Below are 27,625 nucleotides of genomic sequence, written 5' to 3'. Positions count from 1 at the left end.
CCATACTTGCAGACAGTCGGTTCATATTCCCCTCCCCGAGCAATTTGATTTGACAATTATTGTGTATTATTGATTTCGAACTGTACGAAGTGCCTACATGCCAAACCCGAGCCCAAGACCAACAACGAGGTATCTTGTGTAGTGACTTAAATACAAAATCACCATATTCAACGGGCGTCCAAAACACTAAAGCTGCTAGAGCTAATTGGTTCGCCAAACCTTCTCGCTTCCTTCGGGTTGTTTCCCATGGCGCACCCAAGGCAACCACGTACAGAAAAGACGATCGATGGTGATTGTCATGGATGGGGCTTCCCTGCGACGTCTGAGACCCTTTCCTGCCCAGGGCCGACAGCCCAACAAAAACTTTTCAGGACCCTATCAATTGGCATGCCAAGCCGGTGCCCCTCAGTAACATGGGCCCTGGCTACCCACACCCAAGAAGACCCCTTGCGTCACGCCCTGCGAAAATGGAAAGCATTTTTTTTCTTTGACATCTGTCTCGATTGAGCGCGTGTTCGGAGCCAGACGTCAACAAATCCACAAAGCTTCAAGCCTACTGACTTGCAGCAATCCTTGTCTAGCTGACGTTTGTACAAAATACAATATGCATTTTACATGTTTCTCACCATGTGGCGAGACGGCGTATGGCGTAACGCGTAATTGGCTTCCCCAAAGTATTCATACAATGATGATTTCAGTAACTTTCTCCTCCCCCAATCGATTCTACCAAGATTCTTAAGCCTCCGCTCATTCCCAAATCCCCTGTCGCTTCCCTATAGTCGCCTTAGTTGGGTGGATCACTCTTTCCCGAAGCGTCTCTTTGCCCCGTGGGCTCTTGCACTTGTTGATCTTTTGCTGCCGAGGCACGTTGGCAGCCAAGAGAGTTTTTATTTGCCCCCTTCCCCTTGTTTGCTGCCTTATCATAAGAGGATTTTACCTGGACAAAGTCCGGGTTCCCGAGGTCAGGCAGTTTCTATTTGTTATATCTCTGCTCACCTTCCCTGCCCACTATACTTGCTTCCTCAACCGAACGCATTTTGGCTTCAAGAGAACAAAAAACAAGAAGCAAAAAAAAACAAAATTGCGTTGCTGAAGACTGCGGAGTATCAATTCTTGGCATGAGCGCCGGGATTCAGTATTCATCCGCCAGTTAACCAGCAACTGCCGCTCAACAAAACACTTTTTGTGCTTCGTAAGCTTTTTTTTTTTTTTTTTTTTTTCTCTCTTCTTTCCTCTCCCAGCAAGCAATTCCAGTCTTGAAGGAGAGGCAAAGAATTGGGCTGTGCCCGTCAAGCCACCTCTCGTCAGCCAACCTTTTGTCTCATTACACAGCGCACAAATGGCTTCCACCGGCCCTATCCATTGGGGGCTCCCTCGCCCGGCACTGTTCAAGTTTCCTCCGAAGAACGTGCCAGACTTCATCACGCCCATCTCGGTACAGTCCCACGGCTCATCAGCCTTTGTGCCCCCTTTCCACATTCCCGACAATGTGTACTCTGCTTGGCTGGATGCGAGGGTGCCGATTACGATTGCAGCCACGTATGCCATCACCATAAAGCTCCTGAATGCCTACAACAAGTCGACAAACAAGAGGCCATGGGCAATCAGCAAGACCAGAGCCTTCTTTTGGTTTGTTGTGGCGCACAACGTTTTCCTCGCCGTCTACTCGGCTTGGACATGGTGGGGGACGCTTGGCATGCTGAGACGCAGTATTCTCAGCCCAACAGGGCCAGCAGGCTGGGCCGGCACCGCGGACAGCTTCTGCCGTGTCTTTGGCCCCCCAGGTGTCGGCAATGGCATCTATTTCAGTGATGCTGACCACCGCTGGCACAGCCATGCGCACGGTGCTCCTCTCCCCGCTGGCCCCGACCGCACCACCAGCGGCCGTATGTGGAACGAGGGACTGGCTTTCTACGGCTGGCTGTTCTACATCAGCAAGTTCTATGAGGTTATTGACACCTTGATCATCATTGCCAAGGGCAAGCTGAGCTCGACTCTGCAGACATACCATCACGCGGGTGCTATGATGTGCATGTGGGCTGGTATGCGCTACATGAGCGTGCCCATCTGGACATTTTTGTTCTTCAACTCTTTCATTCACGCGATGATGGTGAGTCATGTCCTAAGTTTGTGGCGTCAAAATATTCTTTAGATTCCCAAAAACTGACCAAACTTTGCAGTACACGTACTACACCTTGACTGCTTTCCACATCAAAGTGCCTGTGTTTATCAAGCGCACATTGACGACCATGCAAATCACTCAGTTCGTTGTCGGTGCTTCCTACGCGATGATTCATTCCTTCGTGTCCTACACCGTCCCGGTTGCATTGAACGGGAACCCGGTCACTGCGGCACCAGGCGCTGCGGCTACTCCAGCCGGCGCAGCCACCACCAACCAAGCCATCATCGACAGCATGAAGAACATGATTGGCGGTCTTGTGGGCTCCAAGCCCGCTACTGCCGCTGACGCTGCTCCTTCTGGTATGTACAGAGTTGCCGGTCTTTCGGACACGACTGCATACGGACAGCGCGTTGTGCCCTGCATTTCAAGCACTGGTGAAACATTTGCTATCTGGCTCAACGTGCTGTACTTGGCGCCACTCACCTATCTGTTCGTCATGTTCTTCATCTCGTCATACTTGCGCCGGTCCAGTGTGGACGCTGCCCGCTTCAAGAAGGGCACCTCGGCGCGTCGGGAGAGCAACGTGGCTCTTGCCGAGAAGGCGGGATGGGAGGCTGCCCGTCAAGTCGAGAAAGAGGTCTACGGTGGCGAGGATGTTCAGGTTCACATGAACGGCAATGGGAAGCCAAAGTCAAACGGTGTCGTTGCGAGCCCCAATGGCAAGGCTCGGTCGAAGGGCAAGAGGAGGTAGGCTTCGATTCTACGTTGAAGTAAAAATGAAAATTCGGACAGGACACGGCCGGAGAGTTACTTCAAAGGTTTATGTTTACCAACATGCTTGGCTTAGCGTGGATGCATATTGGCCCAAGCTGATTGACATCAGATGGGCAAGATGCTCAACGCAAACTGTACATATCTAATTATCTTTGAACATTTTCTATATTTCTCTTCTTTTGTTGGGTATCGAAGATATGATGGCTGGGGCTATCCTGGGTAGGCAACTAAAAATAAAACCGGGAATTTTGATGTGATTCGACTCAGCGCAGCATTGAATGTCTATCTATTCGGAGATAAACCATCTGCAAGCTAGCATGCAGACATTTACTATCAGCATGCTAGCATGCTAGCTTGCAGATGCAGGCAAACCCATCCCCGATGCTGCGGTGCCCCTGGCGATCGCAAGAACAAGCATTAAAACGTTGTCCAAAATAGAACTTTCATTACTAGCCTTGCTTGTCACCGACAGCGAATAGATGGATAGGTATTTAGCATATAGCTAGACACGGCATAATCCGGTTACCCCGGAGAGTGACAGGGCTCGGGTTGCAAGACTGTTTATTTATTTGATCAATACTGGCTCTCAGGATTCCCTTGGGTCACTCGACAATGTGCAATTCAAGGACAAATCGGTGAATAAAACAAAGTCATGCTCAAAATGATGTCTATTCCAGTGCTCCAATGCACGATAACGCGAGAAGTTGTGTCTATACTCTGGCTCGAAAATGCGCAAAATGCTCCGAGACAGGAAAAAAAAAACAAAAGAACTGGCTCAAAAAATGCAGCAAAAAACTCCAAATAATTCCAGAAAGCAGATAAACAGGGGGAAAACAAACCCGGCGAACCCAAAGCCAAACCGCATGATATCAAGACACTAAAGTCACGTAGCATGTGGTTGCCAGCATGGTTTTGGGGTAACAAAAAAAAAAAAAACATTCCGCAACGCCCCAGATCCATTGGCCATTGTAAAGGAAACCGACAATAAACTTGTAAGACATTATGTGGAAGAGGATGCAGAAAAGCAAACAAAATTAAAACATGTCAACCCGCTCAGATCTCCTCGCTTTAACCAAAGCGCAAAGGTAATAAGCTTTCCCAGTTGAATTAACTGTTGTTTTTGGGACGGTCCTCGAGAAAAGCCCAGGAAACATACCCTTAGCCTGAGAGAACAACGGTTGGCTTGGTGAGGTGATTAAGTTGGCGTTTTGACAGAAGAACATTAAAAATCCTGGGGCAGGACGGTTTAAGGTCCAACAGAGGATTGGGGTATCTCTTAAAATGGTGATGAAAAGACGAAGCGCAGATACGGCGCTGAAACATAAAACGCCTCCGCTGTCGAATTCTGTGTATATGTTCTAATAGAAGTTTTCTTCGGTCTTGTAAAGGGTTGAGTGAAAAATATCACGCAATGGTGACAGGAGTAAACTTTACGGTTGGTGGAAGGAATGTAGCAGACACTTGATAGGATTGTCGAGACAAGCGCTAAGAGACCAGCTTATGACGAATCGCAGCAGCGAAGCTTCGAATATGGCTAACCACGAGCAGAGGGACGCGCCACCGTTTCTCAAACGTATCTTGCACCTGTTGGCGTTTGTAATCCTCTTCCACGCGGCGCCTGTGCTGTTTGCTCAATGTGCTCGGAAGCCTGAATACGGCTCTAGGCTCCTGACTTTGAGTGGATGGCTCTTTCAAATGGGCCTCTGCCTTATGCTTGGTTTCTGCGGATATGTTTTCGTCGAATGGGAGCTCGTCTCTTGGCCAAATGGCGTAGATTTGCTTGGAGCGACCCAGAAGTTGCTCATCAGGGAAAAGGAGGTCTGCAGGGGTGTTGGGAAGGGAGTCGTCACTCTAAAACGTGCTCCAGTTCCAGTCACGGGGAACGCTTTGAGCGACATCCATATAAGGTGCCTGCGTTGGTGCGCTCCCCTTGCTCCCGCCATGCGGATGAACCGGAACAGCGGCTGTGGAGACGGGGCTACTGGGAGCGGTGGAAGCTGATCCGGCTTCGGTCACCCGCGTCGACGGACGTGTGGAGGACGTGTCGCTGGAAGCCTTGCTGCTGCTGGAGGACCAGACGCGGAACTGGTCGAAGCAGATGCCGCAGGCACGGCTTAGCTGTCCACGAGGGTTATATTGCGCGTCCTCGTCCAGGGGGATCTGATAGGATGAGTGAGGGTCGCAGTAAATGTTACCACAGCTGCGACAGTGATGACGACGTGTAAAGTATCCAAAACGCCTTGTACAGCTTGGGTGATCGCACACGGTAGCAGACTCGTCGGGCTGTGGGTGGTGTCTGTTGTTAGCTGAGATCTATAATAAAGATGTGTTTGACTAGTTCAGGCTTGGAAAGCTCGTCGCGTCAAATCAAGAAAACTAACCTTCCAGTGACTGCGCTTTGGCTCTGCCGTGACGGGCGGGAACAGCTTCTTGTCCAGTTCGGACTCGACGAAGCTATTGCTGTCGGCAGATGACCTGCGCGCGAAGCGACTTATGCTGATGGCACCAATGCCGGCGAGGTTGATGAAGCCCGAGCCAGGAGAAGATCTAGGGGCGGAGGACGGCAAATCGACACTTGCATGGGCGCGATGCTCGTGAGGCTCTCGCGACGGAAACTCGTTGGGGCGCAAGACGGCAGGGACAAAGAGCGGAGCATTACCACGCCGCCGCGACGGAAAGCCCGAGGGCGACGGAGGCGAGTGCTGCTTCAGCATGTTGCCGTTGTTTGGTGGTGATGATTGACGGTTGAGATACTGAGTCTGGTAAGGATTCGACGGACGAAATTGTTGCGATTGTGGCTGCTGGAAAATGTTCTGGGCTGCGTCTGGAAGACGCGGCATGATTGCTGCCATGGCTGGTCGCGTGCGCCCTTGCTAGGCTGGTTGGTCTTTTTGGTTGAATGGTGGCGTAGTAGTGGCGGTTCGTGAGTTGGTATCAAGGCTCGTAGGGAAATTGCTCTGATGTTCACGTTGAAATCTGAAATTAAGTGCCGACCAAGGTTGAAACACGGGAAAATGGGACTGGAGGTGCTTGTTGTGAGAAAGAGCAGAAGGTGACCCAAGGCGGGAAAGATGGATCAGTGGATGCTTGTCGTTCTATGCTGCCTTCTTCATTATTGATTGAATTAGTACAGTCTAAAATGAGACAGTGACCGGGCAAGAATGCTGTCGGCAAGATGAGTGTGTCGTGCTCGATTATTCGGGATGTAGGTGTGCTGGCGTTAAATTGAGTTGTGACGACAAGGTGCGGTTTGAGACGAGGGTGACCACGAAGTAAATAATACCTACGTACCACTCAATGAGGCAAAATAGGAGTCGGGCCGGGGGTCTGTTCCCAAGCGTGGGTATTGCTTGTGGTTGCCACTCCACTACTTGACAGGCCGTTATCTGAATAAGTAAAAGTGGGGACTTGTGGTGCGTGGTCGAGACCGATTGACGAACAGCCAAGAACTGTACTACTATGCTGGAGGTAGGCAAGCAAGGCAAGGAAGCTATGTAGGTAATTATTGAGGGATCAAGCAAGCAAACAAGAGCCTTTGGCTTGTCCCGCGGGCCGTGTTTGGAAGATGAACAAGCCCACTTATAGAGTGACACTCGCAGTGTGAGGCAAAATCAAGACCCCAGAAGCTTTAAAACTCCAAACTGGCGGTAAAGGATTTCAGAGAATGTCTATTTGCTAGAAATAGAGCAGGTGATGCATGCACGAATGCAACTGTCGCTTCTGAAGCGGGAAGCTGCAGACAATAAACGAGTAGTAATACAGCTACACCTACAGCAGGCAGGTACACACAGACAGACACATGAGGGGAAAAGAAACACGGAAAAACAATGTATAACAAGCAAGTGACTGACAGTAAAGTCCCTCGCCCCCTCGCCCGCTCACTTTGCTTTTTCGTTTCTGTGTTACCACGTATTATCGTATGCACACAAGCGCCCGAGAATGGGGATGCGAATGGGTCTAGAGGTGGATCTTGAGCCCAGGCCAGAATGCATCATGCCTGGTTGTCTGTTGATGGACTGGACCGTTGTTGCGGTGTGGGACGAGCACCGATGATCGTTGTTTTGAAGTCGGGGTCTCCTCAGTGCCTAGGTAGTAGTAGCGCCGCTCCTGGTTTTCGACCATGCTGGGCCTTGCCGGGGGGGGTCCCTCATGCTCACGACCGTGGGACAAGAGACACCGCCTGTGCACAGTTGCCAAAACAGGACAAGCTCGGCAGTGGATGACGGTTGGCATGCGGGAGAAATGACAATCCTTTAAGCTTTGGAGAATCCTTCCAAAGACCGCCGCTCACAATTGACGTCGTTGATCAACAATATAATAAATCACGGACCCCTTGGACAGGAAATGAATCTGCGTTTCCAAAAATGCTGTTGGAACGAACGAGTCATTATGGTGTCGGTAGCAAATCGGTCAGTAGGGCGGCCGGGCGGGCGCGACTTTTGACAACGTGGGCCTTTTCTGGGATTTGTCCCATTTCCCACAAATTTCTATCCAAAAATGGGCCTGGAGCTGCCACTGACTCGATCTCCTCGAACGGATGCGTGGGAAGCGCTTGAATAGTGAAGAGTCGAAGCAGGAAATTTACCCCCAAGATCATCTCTGGGCAACGACAGTGGAGTGTCGCCCCCAACCCACCTAAACGCAGTAGGTACATGATCATTTCGGTGGCTTTTTTGCCTGCTTTTGGTCTTGATTGCTTGCATCTCTCCACAAAGAATGGCTGCCATTTACGTTTCTTGGTATCGGAGTTCATCGCCGATGCATGACGAAGACGTGGGCAAAGAGCACTGTTTGAAGTGGTAACATTTGAACTCTTGGACCGCTCTTTTACTTTGTTTGCATCATGGTACTTGGGGTATTTTGTCATATTTTCTGTCCTGCCAATTATTCGAGTAGGAACCTTATGTGAACTGATCTCATCAAGCTGTAACCTTGCCTTTGATTTCTGCAGGTATAGAATAGAGGTACCTGAGCTAAGACAAGGTAGACCTAGGCAGTTAAACAGCCCATTTGCGGCTCGGACGGATGTCATGTCCACTGTAAAATATGTTGCTAGTTAGTACTGTACCATTCTGGGCTTGAGGTTTGTCTGTTCCCGGCTGAAGAGTCAAGCTATTGTAAACCTATGCAATCCACGGATTCTTTCAAACAAGCCTTCAAAATAGTCCGCTTTTCTCTGAGCATACCAGCCGCCTACAGTGACAATCTGCGCATTTACCTGAATTCTTCATGCTACTTGCCTGCCTGCCCACGTACTGTACGATTAAATATATTAAGATACTCAGATCACGATTAAGTCTCTGGCTTCGGTCAAGGAAAATGTGATGCATTCGCTTTTGACATTGCCAATGAGGTACATGGTTCGTACCACGGTAATATGTCGATTGTGATTGGTTGACTTCATCTTCTTATCTCTGGCCAATGTCGTCTCATTGGCTCAATATCCCGGCCCGTTCATAAGTGGTCCCAGCTGGGGTAAACAAGCCGGGATGACGTTGCGGGCGCGATTCCGCAGTTTCTGTCGAACTCGTTCGAATTGACAAACGCTCAAGGAATGCGATGTGCACGGTGGCCAACTTGATTTGATGTCCCTGCAATCCCAGCATTCGGTAACCTCCAATTAGAACAAGGTGCATTGGATGTCGGACATTCCGCGCGCCACCCAAATTCAAGGGACCAACTATTATCAAAGTAGGCCAATCCCTACCAGGTACACGCGATCACCAGAACAGCGCCTGAGAGACCGAATGCGGATAGCATAAACACCACATGCAGCAATGCGGAATAAAATAGGACAGACTAGAGATGGACGGAACTGATCACGCACGCAGTACTTCTAGACTAGACTAGACCTGCCTAAGCTATTTCTTACCTGCAGACGAGGCTCTTCACGAGATGGAGAATCAGGTCCTGAACCTGGCTTGATTCGCCGATCCCATGTCCTCTGCTTGGAGCTAGACCAGGTGCCTGCCGAATTAATTGACGGGGCGGCGGTTTTGGAACCGGTTGTTCGTTCATCCAGACCCTTGCTGCTGGGCCCTTGTAGAAAACACATCCTCGGAACTGCACTTCGGAATGTACATGATTGGCCAGCATTCTCTCCTCGGAAATAATAACAAAATGAGGCAGGGCAGTCTTTGGTAGCCTACCAAGATCTGCCTAGCATCAACTGCTAAAATACTACCTAGGCACGCTACGCTAATTACTGTACCTAAGTCTTCACGTCTTTATCTTGGGTGAATGTCAAATCACTTACTATCCATGTCCCAGCAGACAAAGAACAAAAGAATAAATTCTTCCCAAGGGTCCCCGTTCATGTCGTTGAGCAGGTACCCGCATTTGCCATTTTGGCAAAATGTCTTTTTTTTTTTTTTTTTCATGTCTCCAAATTCACCAATCCAAACTCCAAAACCTCTCCACATCGGTACCGCCCACCTACCGCCGCACCTACTGCCTCCGCCTCTCGCTTAAGCAGAACAACTGCCTGGACCCTCTTTCGGGCTACGCGCGACATCCATCGCCTGGCTTGGCCTTTTTGCGCCCAAAATGTCAGGAGAGGGGTGAAAATGAGGGGTCCTTGTAGGGGCCATATTCATCCACATGCGCGTCGCGAGGCGAACAGCAAAAAGAAAAAAAAAAGAAAGAAAAAACAAAGCAGAAGGCGCGAGACCAGCAGTACCAGATCTGGATCCATAAACCCCAGAGGCAAGTTTGCGGTGGCGATGCAAGGAGTACCGTAGTTCAAGTCCCTATAGTGCAAAGTAGGTGGTAATAATGCAAAACGTAAGGCAGAAGTATACCGGTGGACAACCCCTCCAAAACACAACAAAACCCCAAATAAGCCCTCGACTAGGATATACTGCCTTTTCCGCTACACACCGCCTCGCCCTATTCCCCAGCCTCACTCCGTCCCCGGCACCGTAGACGGCTCCCGGCCGCCCTCAACCCACCGCCCACTCTTGCCACCGTCCTTGAGCACCACTCGCAGACCCTCGATCCGCATCCCCTTGTCCACCGCCTTGCACATGTCGTAGACTGTCAGGGCCGCCGTGCTGGCCGCCGTGAGCGCCTCCATCTCGACGCCCGTCTTGCCGTCGCACTCGACCGTCGCACTGACCTCGACCGTTGCAGCCGCCGCCGCTTCCCTGTCCCCTCCCGAAGGGTCCGAGACGGCGAGGTTGACGCTCACGCGCGAGATGGGGATCGGGTGGCAGAGCGGGATGAGGTCCGACGTCTTCTTGGACGCCATGATGCCCGCCACGCGCGCCACGCCCAGCACGTCGCCCTTCTTCATTTGGTTCTCTCGGATCAGGCGCGCCGCCGTCGCGTTGCTGAAGACCACCGTGCACGCCGCCGTCGCGACGCGTGAGGTCACCGCCTTGGCCGCGATGGACACCATGTGCGCGGCGCCAGAGTCAGAAACGTGCGTGAGCCGTGGTTTTGTGGGTGCATCGTCCTTCTCGGTCTTGTCCAGCTTTCGCGCAGTCTTCGTGAACCGCCTCGCCGCCTGCCAAAACGCGCCTGGGGCAGACGCGCCTGTACCTCCGCCAGGGCCTAGCAGTTTCCAGGGGATACTTTGGCCATTTCTCCAAAAGCCTTGAAATTGCATGCTTGATTTGTCATATGAATAGTTGTGATGTGAATGTTGCAGCCTAGAATATACACGATAAAAACTATTTAGCTACGTTCATGATGCCGTCCACAATCCAATCTGCGCGTCCGATAAGGGAGCCAGATAACAAAAACCCAAAATCAATATTTATCATCAAGTCGTAATCATCCCATACAACCAGACGCCAGTTCTATTTATGCAAACCCTTGAACCCGACTTGAACTTGACGGTCCTCAATTTAAATCATAATCATGGAAATCAAACGGGCATCTTCAAACGTGGAAATGGAAATATGTGCATCATTTCGCTACCCACCAATTAAAATCATTGGTCTGTTTTTCATATGCTCGAGCTGGCCAATCCCGGCGTGCTTCGCCTTCTTGCGCTTCACTGCCATTCCGATCAAATCAAGCAGTTCTTGGGAGTTTGGAATGGCGATGGGCATCGATGAGGTGTCGATATCAGTGGTTTCACTCGCCGACTGTCGTGCCTCCAACATCTGCTGAACAGCGATCCTGTGCAGCCTTTCGATGGCATCTTCATCGATGGGTTCACCCTCATTCGATTGCCTCAGCAAATCCCGTAGCGAGACTTCTGCATCGCCAAACAAGCACACCTTGAGGTTCCCATCGCTCGTGATCCTCAGCCTGTTGCACGTCCCACAAAAGTTGTGCGTCATGCTCGTGATGAAGCCAACCTTCCCCCTGAACCCAGGCACCTGGAACGTCTTGCTCGTGTCGTTCTTGTGGCCCTTCAGGCGCTCCAGGCCCGGGTGGACTTCGCGGATCCGGTCTAGCATCTCCTCGTAGCTGAACATCTTGCCTTTGCTCCACCGGTTGCCGTCAAAGGGCATGTACTCGATGAAGCGGACCTCGATGTCCTGATCGCGCGTCATCTCGACGAAAGGGATGATTTCCTGGTCATTCATCCCGCGCATGACAACGCAGTTGATCTTGAGTTTCACCTGCGGGCCGCCGCGCTCGTTTATATCGAGGATTCGCGCAATACCACGCTTGACCGCCTCGAGGCCGTCGCGCCGCGTCATGATCCGGTACAAATTCGGGTCGAGCGTGTCCAGGCTGAGGTTCACACCAGTGAGGCCGGCCTCGACCATGGGTTCCAGCTTGCGATGCAGGGCGATTCCGTTGGTGGTGAGGCAGAGCTCGCGCAGGCCATGGGACCTCAGGTCGCCTATGCGGCGCATCAGGGGCACAATGTCCCGGCGCACTGTGGGCTCCCCGCCTGTGAGACGGATTTTACTGACGCCCTGTGAGACGAAGACTGACGACAGCAGGACGATCTCCGGGGTTGTGAGCAGATCGCGATCCGGGGAAAGTGGTACTCCTTCCTCGGGCATGCAATATAGGCATCGGAGGTTGCATCTTTCCGTCAGTGAGATACGGAGATAGTCGTGCTGTCGGTTGAAGGTATCTGTGAGGAAGTCGGAAAACGGCTTGGCATTCCTAATTGCCTCTCTGCGGGACGGCAGAGTGGCGGTGCCTGTGAACGCATCTGGATGGTCGCTTCGGCTCAAGCGCTGGTCCGCGGTGGTTGCGGTTGTCGCGACCGATCTTGCGATTACGCGATGGCCGAAACAAAGATAGGAGGCCGGCCTGGGCGCAGTCAGAAGATTGGCTGGGGTCCAGGACCGTTGCCATAAATGACGTAGCACAGCGGCCCGGTGCATGATTGCTGTCGGGGAACGTGCTTTGCGCCCAGCTTTGTCTGAGCGGCTTAGTAGATCTCTTAATCTATATCTGGCGATGATCCATTTTCAGGTTTCGACTTTTGCTAACAAGATCTGGGTTGAAATTGGTCTCATTGCGCGGTATGAAACGGAAGACGTCGAGGTGATCTCGTCCAGGTTCCACTGTTCCAGACTACCTGCGGAGATATGCAAGCACCGCTCTCGGACTCGGACGCAAATCGGAGAATGACTCAGCATATGACTGTTGGAGTGTATTAAAACTAAACGGGCTCAGCAGGTTAGTATCCGCGGAGTGGACTACTGCTGTATCACCCATTGGTAAATGTGGGTAGCGCCACAACAGTCAAACGTTGTGGCAGATGGCAGTAGCCTAGCTACGCCATAATGTAAATACATCCTTAGCCCAAAGCGCGACAGCAGAATGGAAAAATTTCTGAAGGGTGGGTATTGGGAAGGTGCTCACCGAAGGGTTGGGGTTATCCATCACCAACGCCAATAGCCTGCCCCACCTTGCTCAGAAGCTTTCTGCTGTACTACGATATCTTCTTCAAGTTCAAATCGAAACTGGTCAAGAAAAGTTTTTTTTTTTTTTTTTTTTTTTTTTTTTTTTTTTTTTTTTTTTCGATGTTTCGTCAGCAAAGTGGCATTGTAATTCAGAAGCGGCAAGGATCCAGGGCCCTTGATTTCCTCATCTACTCATTCAACTGTTTCTTTTAGCTTTTATCTTCATTGTACTCTCTTTTGATCGAACTTGTGACCGGAACGGCAATGTCCGAGCTCAGGGTCTGCTGCTCAAGAAGCTTCAGTGGTGCGAACACCTACTGGACAGAAGGATCGATATAAAGACAGACAAAAGGACGCACAAGACTCGCTAACATCCAGACATACCTTGCTTCCAGCATCAAGCCACTGCATTCCCAGTCCAGATGGCCAGTTCATCGCGACGTTGATATCTTCAGATATTAGTGTTCGGTCCACATCGTCACTGCAGGTAGTTCACATTGTTGACCTGCCCCGGGATCTTTCTGGGCCAATTCCCAGCTTCAAATGGTCGCCGTCATCTCAACACTTGCTTGTTGCCGTTGCCGAGCAAATTCACGTCTTCTCGGCTCAGGAAGGTAGTAATTTTCATGCTATTATCCGCAACCCCACACCGCCTGCTGTCAAGCCTTGCTTTATCGATTTTGGTGCAACGGATTCAGAGGTCATCCTCTTCTCCTCCCTTGGGCTGAGACTTTCAATATTCAATCTCAAGACCTCCAAAACGGTCGAGATCAGCAACCCCAAGTTCTACAGCGTCTCCTCTGCACACAGGAGCTTCTCCATCCGGCCAATCAGTCGGCATCTTGCCGTACTCACTCGAGCCGATGGGAAAGATGTCGTCAGTGTCCACCACCCGGAGACCCGCGAGTGCCAGCGGTCATGGCTGCTCGACACCATCGATGCACATGGCATCACATGGAGCCCTGATGGTCGCTGGTTGGCTGCTTGGGAGAGCCCTGCACACGGCCACAAGATTTTATTCTATACGGCCGACGGCAACCTGTTCAAGGTCTGGTCTGGACCCCATCACAAGTCATCGGACGTAGCATCCCAGGAAGAGTTTGCTCTCGCGCCAGGGGTGAAGCACCTCCAGTTTTCTTATAATTCTCGGTACCTTGCCATCGCAGATTTCAGTCGCACCGTGTACTCGCTCGATATGACCATGGTAGCCGAGACAGCCACGCTGTGCCACCCACCAACAATAACCCCCCGAGATGACGGTCAGGTGTGTTGCCCCAGCCCCTCCTTTGCTCTGATGGGGTACCATGCGGGCCTGAAGTGATTTAACCCCCCCGACCATTACGGCCAGGACTGACCTAGTATTGCCTCTGGTCTCAGGTCTGGCAAGAACAGCTTATCACGGCAGGCGATGGCGAGGCCGTTTCAGGGGGATTCATCAAAGCTACCCAGGCAGTCAGTCCGACCGGTCGACCAACTAGTGACCATCAAGAACTCAAGACTGGGCCTTTTCGTCTATCCTTTGACGGGTCATCGGCCCTAGTCGCTACCGCACTTGCAGAATGGCCCAGTACAGTGTGGATATGGGACGCGAGCACAGCAACCTTGCGCGCAGTGTTGCTTTTTCACTTTGGCATCTCCTCACTCGGCTGGCATCCTCAAATCCCCGAAACCCTGCTCATTACATGCGAGGTCAGCGAAGATTCCGGCACGGCATACATATGGACCACTGGGAACGCACCCGTGCTTATCAACTTCCCACAAGAGCACATCCCGGTCAAACCTCACTCGACGAGCCGTCAGTCGGTGTGGCTGGCATTGAAGAATAATAGAGTTCCCATCGTCGTCCACTCGAATGGCTCACACTATGCAATGGCTGCCGTCCTTAGATCCAACGAGGAGCCGATCCCCTGGCGGGACGAGCTTGGCCAGGATAGCCAGGCGCGGGAAGAGTCTCCTTTGGAGCTCGTTCCAGCTTTCAGCTCTGCCCGCAACCGACCGGTCGCCAGCGACAGTGGTTCTGACCTGGACTCGTCGGACGATACCTTCCATTTCAAAAAGAAGGGATAGGCGCTATTATCAATAATGCCATTACAGCCATCCTGACCTGCCTTTCCTTCCGACTTATGCTTGTTTGCATTAATCGGCTGTAGTTTTGTTTGCTTGCTGCAGGTAGCCAGTCATCACGCCCTCCATTCCCCGGTTCTCGTTTAGGTGGGGCGCCATTTGCAGCAGGCGAACAGTCCAGAACCGCAAACTGCATAACCTTTCTGCGCCAAGGGCCAGTAATGAATGTTTGCCTCAATAATACCACGATACGGCCGCTCCAGCATCAACGGTCGTATCGAAGGCAACCCGGATGCTGGTCACAGCCATGCAATTGACAGTAGTTTGTGTCAATGCCCGTAAACCTGCTACTCGTTGCCCTCGCCATCACACAGTCAAACCTTTGAACCGCATATGCCACCATTTTACATTCACTGTGCTTGCTGACGCTGCAGATGGACGGAAATGGCCATGGGCTCTTTTTCTTTTTCTTTTTATACTTTCTATTTTGTTTTTCCTACAAAAAAAAAAAAAAAGAAAAAAAAAAGAAAAAGTAAGAAAAAGGTCTACGCCAGGAGGCCCCCTTGGCCCAGTCATTCTGCTTCGGCCACCGATTCGCGCTTCACGAACTGGCACCCGATGTTTGCATCGCCCACGGGAAAATCTATCACATATCACATTTTAAACCCCCTAGTTAACTAACCTTCGAGCAGTCAAGCCTGCCGTCTTCCTGAGGCGAAGCCTACGATGTCCCCGTATTTCCCGAGTGAGTTGTTGGCGCGTTGCATTCATATGCAGTCCTGATCATGTTGATGATGCTATGCACCCTTAAGTGAAAATGCCAGTTGCTTTTGGATTATTACTACATTGAGGTGCCTATGAGCTCAAGTGTCACTCACCTTCTAACCAGATGTAGGTGTTACTCAATCAGACATGATATGGGAGGAAAGTCTATATGTTTGGAGTTCCGCTTGCTCCAGCCGGCGACCTGAACACAGTTCCTTATTATCATATTTGCCAAAGCAGGCAGACGTCCTTGTATCACCAGTTTCAAGAGGCGGCTAAGACCTGCCTGTCCATCGATATAGTCTCACACGAGGGAATCTGCCTGGGCAGATCATACCAACACATTTTCAGCCTAGCGTGCTTGCGGGCCCGTTACTCTCAGGTTGGTTGCTGCCCGCTTCATCTAGTCTAGAGCAAGCAAGTCCTTGCTTGTCCTTGGCTTAGCAAGGTAGGCAGGCTGGCAGTTGTGCCGTTTTCCCTTTATTTTCATATTTATTTTTATTAGCTGAATAGTGCTTGTTCGTAATGCTTGTCCCAGCAAGACTAATGTTTCTTCCGGTCCACTCAAATAACTATACCAGTGTATATCATGCTGACCGTGTGTGTACCGTCTCTGCGTCTGGGCCAATAGATGTTGAACCAAAGTGTATTTTCGCGCCATGAGTTGGATTGCATCGGCATCGATCTCGCCGGCATTGTACTCCAGGGACCAGCAGAGCTTGGGATTTCTGATCTTCGATCCTGCCGACGCCCGCTGGCTGACGAGGTGGACGTTCGACAGACCTTGTTTCGGGTGCTGTCCGCCAAGAAAAGGGCGTTTGTGTATCAGTGTGCGAAGGGCTGTGACACCGACTTAGATGAGGCGCGCGCATATACACACACCCATGCTTGGACGTTTGGGTCAGGTGTCACAAACTTTGACCCAACCGGTGCCGATGACATTGCAAGCAATCCGAGCATCGGATCACCAAGACTCTTGTCCGAATATTTTGAGCTGCTGGCCTCGCCATCAACGGCTACGTCGTCTCCCTGCCAATGCGATGTAAGCAACATGGTCGATCATGTGAACATGTGCCCTTTCATCAGCAAAGCTATTGCAACATGGCACGGGATCAAGCTACATATCAAGCGTTGCTCTATCTCTCTCTCCCTATCATGTGCAATCTTTGCAATGCAGGTCATCAATGCTGACGTAAAAGTGTCATCGCCAGCAGCTCCCTTTGCCCCCATCAACATGGCCTACCTTTACCCCTGGTCCAACGCTACACGCGGCAGGATGGGGCCAGTCCCAGATGACTTCATCAGTTTTGGTATCGCCTTACGGGAATTCCCAGCAGCACAGTTACAGCTCAGGGCACAGCTATGGGGCCGGGGCCTACAGCACCACTGGCAGCGAGTATGATGGGAGTTATGGCTACTCCAACGACGCCGAGTACATGGCTCCCTATGGCTCAGGCTACCAGTACGATTGCGACCCCAGCCAGGCACATTACATGCAGCAGCACACCACGGCATCCACCAGCGAAGCGGATGGAGCCGCGATCGGGTCGACCGTTGCCGGTTCCGACAAGGACGGCGGCGGCAGCGGGTACATCACGGGTCTGGTGCAGCGCAAGATCCACATCAGCAAGCTCCACGACCAAACTCAGCACCAAGACGTCAAGAAGCTCCTCGAAAAGGTCAACGGCGTGCTCAAAATCCAGTTCCAACCGGCCGACAGCAAGCGCGGCAAAAAGTGCCACGCCCTTGTCACCCTTGTAACGCACGAGGCAGCAAACGACGCCATCGCCCAGCTCGAGGGCAAGACGCTCAAGGGCCGGGCCATCGCCGTGCGCCTCGCCGTCGAGCTGCAGCGCCCGCACCGGCCGCAGCAGCAGCAACATCACGCGCCGCCCTCGTCGTCGGGGTCCTACGCCCCGTCCTCGTTGTCGTCCTACTCCCCAGAGGGCTCCTATTCGAACACCTACACCCAGGACAGCAACAGCGTATATTCAGTGGGGGATTTTGAAGGCGACAGTCACTCCGGGCGTTCCTACCGCCGCCGCGGTAGCCACAAGTCCGGATCCAAGAAGGATCAACCCATGGTGGTAGACGGCACCATACGATGAGTTGAAAAAAAAAAAAAAAAAAAAAAAAAAAAAAAAAAAAAAAAAAAAAAAAACCGGTGAGGGTTGCTGCGTTTGAAATTGTATCGGAGGAGGATATGCCCCGAGCTTTGCTCTATTTACCCCAGTCTGGTTTGGCTTTCTTAACCGGACAGACATACCTGTCCCCGGCGGCTCTAGTCCCACGTAGATCGATACCGTGGCAACACTTTGAGGACTTGTGGTTTTTTGTCATTTTTCTTTCTTCTTTTCTTTCGTTATTTTTTTCATTTTAGTTTTTATCTCATCCTTCACCCCCTGCTTCCTCCACATTCTATCAAGTCCATTCAATAGTCCAGATAATAAGCCGTCCGAGAGCTGAACAATCCCCACGTGCTGGTTGATCATGTCATTGTTTCGTTGCATCAACCCCGTATTGCTCGTGACAGCATGTGTACAACCGTTCAAAAAACGTATTACAGACAGTGGTAGGTTAAGGGCGTAAAATGCTATGCGGGCAAAAATAGGAGCAGCTGATCTTCGAGGCAGCAGGCATCACCAAACAAGCCTCAGCCGAGGATGCAAGAATATGCGAACTGTGATAGACCTAAGCGATCTGGTAGACAAACACGACTCGGGTCACTGCATGTCATGTTTTAGAGTCCTGATGTGACACAAGCTTCTAACTGAGAAGAATTCGTCTTTTTTTGTTTTGTTTTTGTTTGTTTCTTTTTCACCTCTTGCGCCCGGGACTATTCGAGTAGCCCAACGCGAAATTGTGCACTTCCACCACATTAATGTACTTTGGGTTTCAACCCATTTTTTGAGGTGACATTTCTTCTCTGCATTTCTCTCTTCCCATCCTTCCTTCGAATGCTCGTCGGTAGAAATGACCGATGGGCTGCTTTCCCGTGACAAAAAGAGTTTAAAACTTTGGATGCCGTGGGCCAATGATAGAAAAGAATACAAAAAATCATACAAGAATAAAACGACATATTACGAGGTATACGCAGAAAGTCTGAAGAGAAGAAAAAAAAAAAAAGAGTAGGATCGCGCATCGAATCCAAACGCCCAGTATAGTCATATCCAACACAACTCAGCCTCCGCCTCCGTGAATGACAGTGATCTCATGCAACATCATGGAGCCGCCCTTCGGACAGCCCGTCTCCGTTTAATCCAGCTTCTTCTAGTTGGCGACCTCCTCCTCAACCCAACCGTTGAGGCCGCCCTGGATAGCTAGGCCAAAGCCACCGTTGTAGCTAGCCTGGTACTGATGGCCCCTACGCTCACCGTCAAGAGCTGCGCCATTGTTACCCTGGAGGCTGTTCGGGCTGGTTCCACCGTTCTCATAACCGGGGGCCAAAGCAGGCAGGCTGACAGCCCGGTTGTGCTGGCTGCGGCCAGGAGCAAGCAGTCCACCAATAGTGGGAGCGCCCGATGCCGAAGCAGGGCCGTTACCGAGGAAGCCGTTGGAGATGCTTGACGAGGGCTGGTGGCCAGCAGACTGGGGACCCTGAGGAACCTCGAGACCGAGATCATTAGGCGAGGAGGCAGCAGTGCCAAACAGTGCGGCCTGCTGGTTCATAAGAGCCTGCTGCTGCTGGCTATGCTGCTGGTTGACCTGTTGCGACACGTGGCTCAGGTACATGGTCAAGGGGTTATTGTTGGCGTTGAAGAGAGCCGGCGGGGCCGAGGCGGGAGGGTTGGAAGTCGTCGGGGAGTTGCCGCTGTGGCTGGTGGCGTTGGGTGGGGGAGAAGGCACACCTTCGGAGCGAGGCGACTGCGCCTGTTGACCCTGCTGCATCTGGCGCGGAGCGTTGCCACAACGATCCTTGCCAAAGTTTACCTTGAACTTCTTGTACTCGTCCTTGCTGCGAACAGCCTCAATAGCCTTGATGGCGTTGGCAATGTTTGTGAAGTTGACGAAGGCGCAGCTCTTCTCTCGGAGCGTGTTCACGAGCTCAATCTCACCGTACTCGGAAAAGTCCTGCCTGAGCCTCTCCTCAGTCCACGTCTCGTCGAGGTTGCCAATGTAGACGTTGCGGGAGGCACCGCCACTGACAGCCAAAGCGATGGCGGGAGGAAGGGCGCCCGAGTGCTTGCCCCAGCCGATCTTCAGCCTGCGGTTGTGGATCATCAGACCCTGCAGGTTGCTCAGGGCGTAGAAGGAAGCAGCGGCGGTGGGGTCGATGAAAGTCACGAAGCAGATGTGCTTGTCTGGGATGTATCGGATGTGATGCAACAGGCCACCCCTCACAACGTTGCAAATCTCCTCGATTGTAGTCTCGGGGTGAATGTTGCCGAGGTAGATGGTGCGGTTGCCCAAGTTGTTGAGCCCGCCAGCCGATGTCGCCACGGCAGCAGCAGCAACCGACTGCTGAGCCAGTGCACTCGAGATCAGGTCCCGGTCAGCTCCGGTGAGCATATGAGCGTATGACGGCGAGATACCCAGGTACTGGGCAGCGTTCTGCTGCTGCGTCTTGGACACGTAAGCACACCTATCCTTGCCGTAGTACACACGCCTCGGAGCTTGCCATTTGGCCTCCTGCGGAAGCTGCGAGACGGCCTTGATCGCATTTGCGATTGACAAGAAGTGCACGAATGCAATGCTCTTCTCGCGAACAATCTTAATCGTATCGATGGGGCCAAACTTGCCCAGATCCTCACGCAGCTCCTCCTCCGTGATCTCTTCGGGCAGGCTGCCCAGGTACACGTTGCGCGAGGCACCAGACTGCTGGACGGCGAGTGCAACCGAGGTAGGAACCTGAGAGGGCTTGCCCCAGCCGACCTTGATATCCTGGCCCTTGATGCAGAGCTTTTTCAAGATTGCATCAGAGTGGAAGTGGGTGGCAGAGCTGGCATCCAGGAACGAGATGAAGGCACAGTTCTTGTCAGCGAGGAGCCTGACCGACTCGATCTGTCCGCTGCGAACGTGTCCCAGAATCTCCTCTGCACTTGTGTCCTGAGGAATGTTACCCAGGTAGACGGTACGGCTAGTGCCGCTGACAACGCTTGATGCCATACCAATCGGCGAAGTCGGCTGCATCTGCAGAGAGTTGCTCATACTGCTGAAGGCGCCAGACGGTGATTGCGGCGAGTAGAACTGCGGGGCACCGTACGCGGAAGGTGACACAATGCCCTGGTAAGCTTGAGGAGACATTCCCTGAACAGGGCTTGTCAGCCCACTGTGGCTGAGGCCTTGCTGCTGTTGAATCTGTTGACCAAGACCCTGCTGCTGCTGCTGCTGTTGCTGCTGCTGTTGTTGCTGAGCATAGCCTCCGAGGCTCTGGAACTGCGAGTTGGCAAAAGCCGCAGGTGTGCCGGGCTGGAAAGGGCTTCCGAGCAACAGCTGCGACGGCAGAAGCGGCGTAAAGTTCATGTCCAAGCCCGTGTTTGGAGTAGTCATATCGAGCTGCTGAACGGGAGCCGGCTGCTGGTTCATGGACTGGGTGTTGATGTTGGGGATGTTGCCGCGGCGAGGATGCCTATCGGCGAAACCAGAAATGTTGGAGGTGAAAGCGCCGTGGGAGAAACCAGTGTCGCTGTTGGAGGGCTTCGAAGCATGACCAGGAAAGCGGCCAACAGGGCCAGCGGGAGCTTGAATGTCCTGCATCTTGGGAGAATCGAGAAGCGCAAGAATTGAAGCTGGCGTGGGGAAAGTGAAAGTATATTTCCCCCGATTTGCAATGGTTTTTTTTTTTTTTTTCGTGCCGTACAGGCTTTGTCAAGTAAAAACCTGTGGGCCTCAAAAGCTAGGCAAGCAGTATCGTGTACGTTTGAACTGAAAGTTTGCGCGGCGGCTCGTTTGACGGCGTTTGCTGAAGAGACTCCAGGATTTCCTTTGGGTGCGTTCGATCGTGCAAGATGCGTCGTTTGTACACAGGGCACCCAAACAGCCAAAACAGCTTCCAAAGATTGATTAGAACAAGTATATAATTAACGAGTGTTCTTGCAAATAAAAGGAGGTTGAAGGTTGTATTTGGCGGTCAAAAGGATCCAAGAAGACCAAGAGAAAAAAAATTTTGTGGAATATAGGCTTTTCTTGGGGCTTTGTTTCTCGTGGGGGCACGCGTGTGAGCAAAGACGGGCGCGGGGGGACGAAGCGTTCGTTCTGGCCAAAAGAACAGAAACGCGGATCTCGGTCGAAGAGAAGAAAAGAAGGATTGCGGGCGGCCACACAACAACGGGCTTAGCGAGCGTTGAAGAAAGAAGAAGCAGAGAAGAATAGTTTAAAAAAAAAAAAAAGAACCGAATAGGAGCGGCGTCAGTCCGAAAAAGGAGGACAGACTGTAAGTAAGAAAACAGCTGGAGGAGAAAAAAGCAGGAGGAAGCAAACAAAATAACCAGGCGAGGGTAATGGCGGCGGGAAGGGGAAGGGGGAGAAAATTATTATTAAGAGCAAAGAAAAAGAGGAGATGATTTGATCCAATGTCAGGCGTTGAAAGGAGACGGTGGGCCGGGGTCCCAAGGGACGATGTTGAATTGAATTGGATGCACGCTAAGTTTAATGAGGGGCCAGGGATCCTCCACGCACGCACGCACACACAACAATGGCTAGCTAGGTAGTGGTGTTGCTGCCAGCTTGTTCCGTCAGATACACCACACACCGAGCTGGACTGGTTCGGGGAACCCAGTCGAACCCGTCCAAGTCAGCTGTGAACAGACGCATACAAACTGACGCACTCTCTCAGACGCATGCGCAGAGTCGTCCATCTGCAGCCTGTCATATTTTGCAAAAATAGGCAAGGTCCCAAAGGGGGTCCGAAAGGGGGTACCTGGCCTGACGGGATCCCGGCAAGAAGAGCAAAACCGTATCTACCTACCTAACTACCTTATTACATCGAAACGTAACGAAGTGAGTGTTAACTGCAATGTCGCAAGCAAAAGCTATACATACTTTACCCACAAGATTTACGGGCCCTCTTGGCACCAATGGAGTCCCTACCCAATTAACGAAGGGCGGGTACCTGACGGCAAGCCAATGTATCGGGGCGATTTCATCTTGTTCTACAGTCGATTTTTCATGCTATTCTTCGTATCTGACTGAGCCACGATTTCTGGTAGTAGCACCCAGCGATTGAACATGGCCGTCATTTTGGTGGGTGCCCGCCTGGACCCCCACTGTAAGCAAGGGGTGATGTACTTACTGTACTATTGTATTGTACTGGACTAGGTATACCAGGTAGGTGTGGGAGTGGTTATGTGGTTAGGTCAGGCAAGTCAGTCAGCCTTCAGCCCAGGTCACGCCTCCTCATCTGATGCAGCAGGCATCACCCAAAGAACCTGATAATATTCTAGAACTTAGGCCTGGTTGACGGCTCCCAAGACAGGGTGAAAACGATGCACTAAGACAAGTGAAGAATAAAAGACTCAGGTACCGAACCCAAAAACCTCTACAACGGACGGCTTTAGCTCGGGCTGGACACATTTTAGCCGAACATGGCAAAACAAAGCCAACCAGGCCCGAACCGACGGGTTGCTAGTAAAGAGAGAGAAAAAAAAAAAAAAAAAAAACATGCCATCTGATCCATCCCCGTCCTGCACATAAGCGAGACCTTGGGAGATCGACAATCAAATATTCATCTTCCGCCGACCTGTCCGGACTGATTGATAGCAACTTGTCATTATAACAAGCATGCCATTATTGACCAGCGCAAACGACAAGCGGGGCAATCCCCTGTGATGGATCCAATTTTTTTCTTTTCTACTCGTATGCAACTCTCACTTTGACCCGAAGAATCTGATTCAATCGATCAAGGGTCTTGGTTTTTAACTCAGTTCTACTGCATGTGCCAATAGTGAGCTGTTGATATTTTACTTGGTGCGGTAATAGTAATGAAAGAGCCTTAGACTTGCTTTGTGCTAGTCTTCTGATAAATTGTCGCTTGCCAAAAAATTTTCCCCTCTCTTTCTTTTTCTTTCTCTTTGTCAAGAAACTCGACCCCCTTTTCTGTCAGTGATAATGACAGATCAGACAGTTTGGTTTTGACGGGTGCGCAGATAATTATTGGTCCTAAGCCATGCGAACTCCACCATTACCCCAGCTGTTTTTTGCTTTGCGTTGCGACCAAGAGACCACGTTGGCTTATGTAACAAAGCCCAGAACACTTCCATTTCCCCCTTTCCATCCCAGCTGTGTTGATGAAACCACGAAAAGCGATGCAGTGCATTGCTGGACCCTCAGCCTCCTACAGCCACCAAGAAAGACCCCTCTTCCCTGCTTTCTTTCTCTGCATGCTTTTTGTGTGTAATTGGATTTTTTTTTTGTATTATTGTTTTTATTCTCCGCTATGGTCATCGTCTCGGGGTTGATAGTGGGGAAACAGATAAAGGAGTCAAGAACGCAAAATAAAAACACAGGAAAATGAAGCACACGGAGAACAAGCCGTCGGCTGTCGCCGGTTTGCACTTGATCCAAACCATCTCGGTTACATTTGCCTGTTTGCTATGCTCCCTTTTTCCCCTCCCCCTTTGCATCCCGATCCATCCCTACCTATACTGAAAGGGAAACCACTCACAGACAAACCACCGCCATGAAAAAAACCGCCATCCATCAACGGCAGTCCCTGCTTATAGTGTGACACCTGTTGTTGAAGATTTCCCTATCCTGGAATGGCCGTGTCACAACGCACGAATACCGTCCGGCCGTCCGGACTAAAAAAAAAAAAAAAACAAGGCTCCTATCGTGTACAACTTTTTTTTTTTTCCAAGGCTGATTTTCTCTCTTTATTCTTTCTTTTCTTCTTCTTGCGTTCTTTATTTCTTTCTTCTCTGCCCATTTTCCCGAATGATCTATTAGGGAAATATCGCCGTGAGGATCAACTGCGTGTGGCATGGAATTCTTCGAATGCGTTCGAGGGGACATCCCTTTAACTTCCCCTGTGCCAATTTGTCTTGTTGTTGTTACTGCTGCTCTCTCGAACCCAAACTCACCATTTTGAAGTTGCATCTGCCACACACCCACAACGCACCCCCTTGTTCTGTGTAAGGTCCCTCTTTTGCGCGATTCGGTGGGGTGGGAGTTTGGCGGCTTTGGCGGCTTTGGCGGCTTTGGCCCCCCTCCAAAACCCCATCAATCCCATCTCATTACCCAGGTTCTTGCCAAACTGCTGCAAGGGCGACATGAGAAAAACACCCTGGGCCGTCAAAGAAAAGGAGGACCCAGGAAGACGCTTGGAGTTCCGGCGCTCCCGCCAATTTTTTTTTTCTTTTTTTTTTTTTTTTTTTTTTTTTTTTTTTTTTTTTTTTTTTTTCCCTTCACCCTTCAACCATGGTGTGTCATCTTTTTTTCTCCGCATTTTCATCTCTCCCAAAACAAAACAAGGAGGGAGATCTAGTTCTAATTCTAGACCGGTTCTAGGCATCTAGGCTAGTTGTAGATGATCATTGTTGCATTGTACCGTAGAATGAATGGCAGGATACGTTTTGCTGCTCATCGGATTGATCGCTGAGGCTGCAAATGTAACACCTGGCATCGCCTGCGATTTGACCCATCTATGTACTCATGCAGTAATTCTGGGTTACCCCATCCGCCCTTCTCTTTTTCTCTTTTTCAGAATTCCCTTTGCTTATATGGTATGTACTGTATAGCTTGCCTTGAATCGGTTTGATAACCTATAGCAGTCTAGTCATATCACATTCCACATGGCTCTTCACGCCGAAACTATTTTTAACACGCCAGAGAACCGCGCGATCGCTCCTCAGCCGTATCATGTTTTGTTTTCAGGCAAGGGACAGAACATACAGTATAACATATACCCCCTCCCATACTTTGTCCAGTTTTCTAATATGGAGGTCACGTTGGCTTCGTGTTTGAGACTCGTAGTGGCTTGATGGCGACCTACTATAATCTATTAATCACACACACAGTCTTTACTCCAGACGATAGTGTATCCGCACGCTGCTCAGCACAGCATCGAAACTGGTAAGTATTCCGCAATATAAACACGCACATAGGTATTCTCATATATTTTCAATCCTATTTTCGACTTTCAATCAAGGTTTGCAACGTCCCATGAAGCGAGGGTACAGGCAGCAAGTGCGGACCGTGTGCTGCTTCGCAATCCATGCCAAGAAGCGCTCGAGACCCAGGCCATATCCTCCGTGCGGCGATGTGCCATACTTCCTCTGGTCAAGGTACCAATAGTACGGCGCCGGGTCGATACCCTCTCTCTTGAACGCCGCCATCAGATCCTCGTAGCCCTCCATCCTCATCGAACCACCCACGATTTCACCAACACCGGGCATGAGCACGTCGACACTCTCGGTCACCCGGAGGTCGTTGGGGTCTTTCTTCATGTAGAAGGCCTTGATCTCGACGGGGAAGTGCGTGAGGAGTATCGGCCTGTTGATGATGTCGGTCATCCTGCGTTCGGCAGCCTCGGCGATATCGTCGCCAAACACGTGCGGGTGACCCTCCTCGTTGAGGATAGGCGGATCTTGGGCGTTGAGCCAATCAATGGCATCGCTGTACTTCATCCTCATGAAGGGTCTGGAGGGCTTGACGAAGTCAGGGTTGAGAGCCTTGACGTGGCGTGCAACCTCGGGGTTGTCGAGAACGCTGTCGACAACACGGCAAATGACCTCCTCGATGTGGACAAGAAGGTCCTCAAAGTTGATACCGTCCAGCTCACCCTCCACGTGTGTGTACTCTGACAAGTGGCGACGAGTAAGACTCTTCTCGGCACGGAATGACTTTTCAATGCAGTACACGTTGCCGAGTGAGGGCAACACCGTCTCGAGGTACAGTTGAGAAGACTGTGTGAGATATGCGGCCTCTCCGTAGTAGTCAAACTTGAAAAGTGTTGAGCCTCCCTCGACTTGGGTCTGGACAAGGGCCGGCGGCGAGACCTTCTTGATCCTCATGCTCTCAAACGTCTTGATGAATGCAAGCTCGACAGCCTCCCTGACGGTGAGCACAGACGTGGTCTGGTCACCACGGAGAACCAGGTGCCTGTTGTCAAGCATGTCCGACTCCCAAATATCCTGCGACCACGAGACCTTGTTGGCAATGGCATCAGCGTCACCGGGTGCGCGACCCGTGACTTCGTAATAGTCGACCTGCAGCTCGCGGCCGTCGGGCGCGTTCTTGCCGTCCAGAACCTTGCGGAGCTCGCCATAGACGAAGAGGGCTGTGCCCTGAGCGAACAACAAAGCCTCGTACGTCTTGGTGAGGTCGCCAGAAAGAATGCACTGCAGCTGATCCGGGCCGCTCTTGAGCGTCAGGAAGGTGGCGTGCTTCTGGACACGCAGGTGGTGGATGCGGCCAAACACTTTGACCCTCGGGCCCTTGTTGTCACCCTCACCCAGCTCCATGTCCTTCTGCCACAGCTCGACCCGGGTCGCAGGCGGAAGCGAGGGATCCTCGACGATCTTAATGTTCTTGGCGTCCTCGAGGTTCTTGAGGCGCTTCTGGCGCAGCTCCTCCTCGGCGGCGGCGGCCTGATCTGCCTTGAGCAGCTTCTTCTTGTGTGCGTCCAACATCGACTGGGCCTTCTTGACGGCACTCTTGGCCGGCTCCTTCCAGATCAGGCGGGTCGAGGGCTCTTCGTCAGGACCCAGGGTGCCCGTCGTAGAGGCCCGGATCTGGTACGTCTTAGTGGGGAGACCATGGTTGCGGATGTAGGCGTAGCCAAGGGACTTATAGGGCTTCTGCTCGGAGCCGTCAGCCTCGTCTCCGTCAACGCCCACATCAGTGTCGACGTAGACCTTGTCTTCGGTCTTGGTCCTATCGGCGAGCTCCTGCAATGCAGCCATTGCGATGGAGCTGGGAATGAGGGGTTTTGGTTGCAGTAAAAGATTTCTCGGTAAGCAGTCTGTCGGTCGTAGTTTGGGTCTAATTGGCCTTGATTAATCAGTCTGGATGAAAGTGAAATCGTTTCTGTCCGGCCAAAGATTCGGAGACAGTCTGTCTTCGCGGGGTCAGTGTCGTCTTTTGATATTGGAATTGAGGGTGGAATTGGGCTGCGCTGTGGAGGGGCAGTCAATTGGCC

The 27,625-nt window shown here is 51.5% G+C and overlaps 8 protein-coding genes across 8 annotated transcripts; 4 read left to right on the top strand and 4 right to left on the bottom strand.

Annotated features, from left to right (window-relative positions):
• Window positions 1-1,243: 1,243 nt before the first annotated feature.
• On the top strand, window positions 1,244-2,873 carry PpBr36_00583 (uncharacterized protein; the record flags this gene model as incomplete). Its single annotated transcript, XM_029887775.1, has 2 exons — window positions 1,244-2,110; window positions 2,181-2,873. Coding segments are annotated over 2 exons (1,560 nt in total), but the record flags the coding sequence as incomplete, so codon positions are not given.
• A 1,874-nt stretch (window positions 2,874-4,747) lies between these two features.
• PpBr36_00582 (uncharacterized protein) lies at window positions 4,748-5,748 on the bottom strand (the record flags this gene model as incomplete). Its single annotated transcript, XM_029887774.1, has 2 exons — window positions 4,748-5,179; window positions 5,278-5,748. The coding sequence occupies 2 exons, from the start codon at window positions 5,746-5,748 to the stop codon at window positions 4,748-4,750; spliced, it is 903 nt and encodes a 300-aa protein (XP_029751566.1).
• A 4,049-nt stretch (window positions 5,749-9,797) lies between these two features.
• PpBr36_00581 (uncharacterized protein) lies at window positions 9,798-12,195 on the bottom strand (the record flags this gene model as incomplete). The annotated part of the gene is made up of 2 exons (XM_029887773.1): window positions 9,798-10,492; window positions 10,824-12,195. The coding sequence occupies 2 exons, from the start codon at window positions 12,193-12,195 to the stop codon at window positions 9,798-9,800; spliced, it is 2,067 nt and encodes a 688-aa protein (XP_029751567.1).
• A 789-nt stretch (window positions 12,196-12,984) lies between these two features.
• PpBr36_00580 (uncharacterized protein) lies at window positions 12,985-14,787 on the top strand (the record flags this gene model as incomplete). Its single annotated transcript, XM_029887772.1, has 3 exons — window positions 12,985-13,024; window positions 13,116-13,984; window positions 14,098-14,787. 3 exons carry the CDS (start codon window positions 12,985-12,987, stop codon window positions 14,785-14,787), a joined length of 1,599 nt encoding a protein of 532 aa, XP_029751568.1.
• A 1,393-nt stretch (window positions 14,788-16,180) lies between these two features.
• PpBr36_00579 (uncharacterized protein) lies at window positions 16,181-17,657 on the top strand (the record flags this gene model as incomplete). Its single annotated transcript, XM_029887771.1, has 2 exons — window positions 16,181-16,591; window positions 16,749-17,657. 2 exons carry the CDS (start codon window positions 16,181-16,183, stop codon window positions 17,655-17,657), a joined length of 1,320 nt encoding a protein of 439 aa, XP_029750687.1.
• A 1,162-nt stretch (window positions 17,658-18,819) lies between these two features.
• Window positions 18,820-21,246, bottom strand: PpBr36_00578 (uncharacterized protein; the record flags this gene model as incomplete). Its single annotated transcript, XM_029887770.1, has 1 exon — window positions 18,820-21,246. One exon carries the CDS (start codon window positions 21,244-21,246, stop codon window positions 18,820-18,822), a length of 2,427 nt encoding a protein of 808 aa, XP_029750686.1.
• Window positions 21,247-23,997: 2,751 nt separating this feature from the next.
• On the top strand, window positions 23,998-27,428 carry PpBr36_00576 (uncharacterized protein; the record flags this gene model as incomplete). Its single annotated transcript, XM_029887768.1, has 4 exons — window positions 23,998-24,034; window positions 25,522-25,557; window positions 25,654-26,275; window positions 26,555-27,428. The coding sequence occupies 4 exons, from the start codon at window positions 23,998-24,000 to the stop codon at window positions 27,426-27,428; spliced, it is 1,569 nt and encodes a 522-aa protein (XP_029750682.1).
• On the bottom strand, window positions 25,629-27,389 carry PpBr36_00577 (uncharacterized protein; the record flags this gene model as incomplete). The annotated part of the gene is made up of 1 exon (XM_029887769.1): window positions 25,629-27,389. One exon carries the CDS (start codon window positions 27,387-27,389, stop codon window positions 25,629-25,631), a length of 1,761 nt encoding a protein of 586 aa, XP_029750683.1.
• Window positions 27,429-27,625: the final 197 nt, after the last annotated feature.

Source organism: Pyricularia pennisetigena, chromosome 2 (genome assembly GCF_004337985.1).
Source record: "Pyricularia pennisetigena strain Br36 chromosome 2, whole genome shotgun sequence".
Lineage (NCBI taxonomy): Eukaryota > Fungi > Ascomycota > Sordariomycetes > Magnaporthales > Pyriculariaceae > Pyricularia > Pyricularia pennisetigena.
Note: the sequence above shows the minus strand (reverse complement) of the source record. Positions and strands in the feature narration are given on the sequence as shown.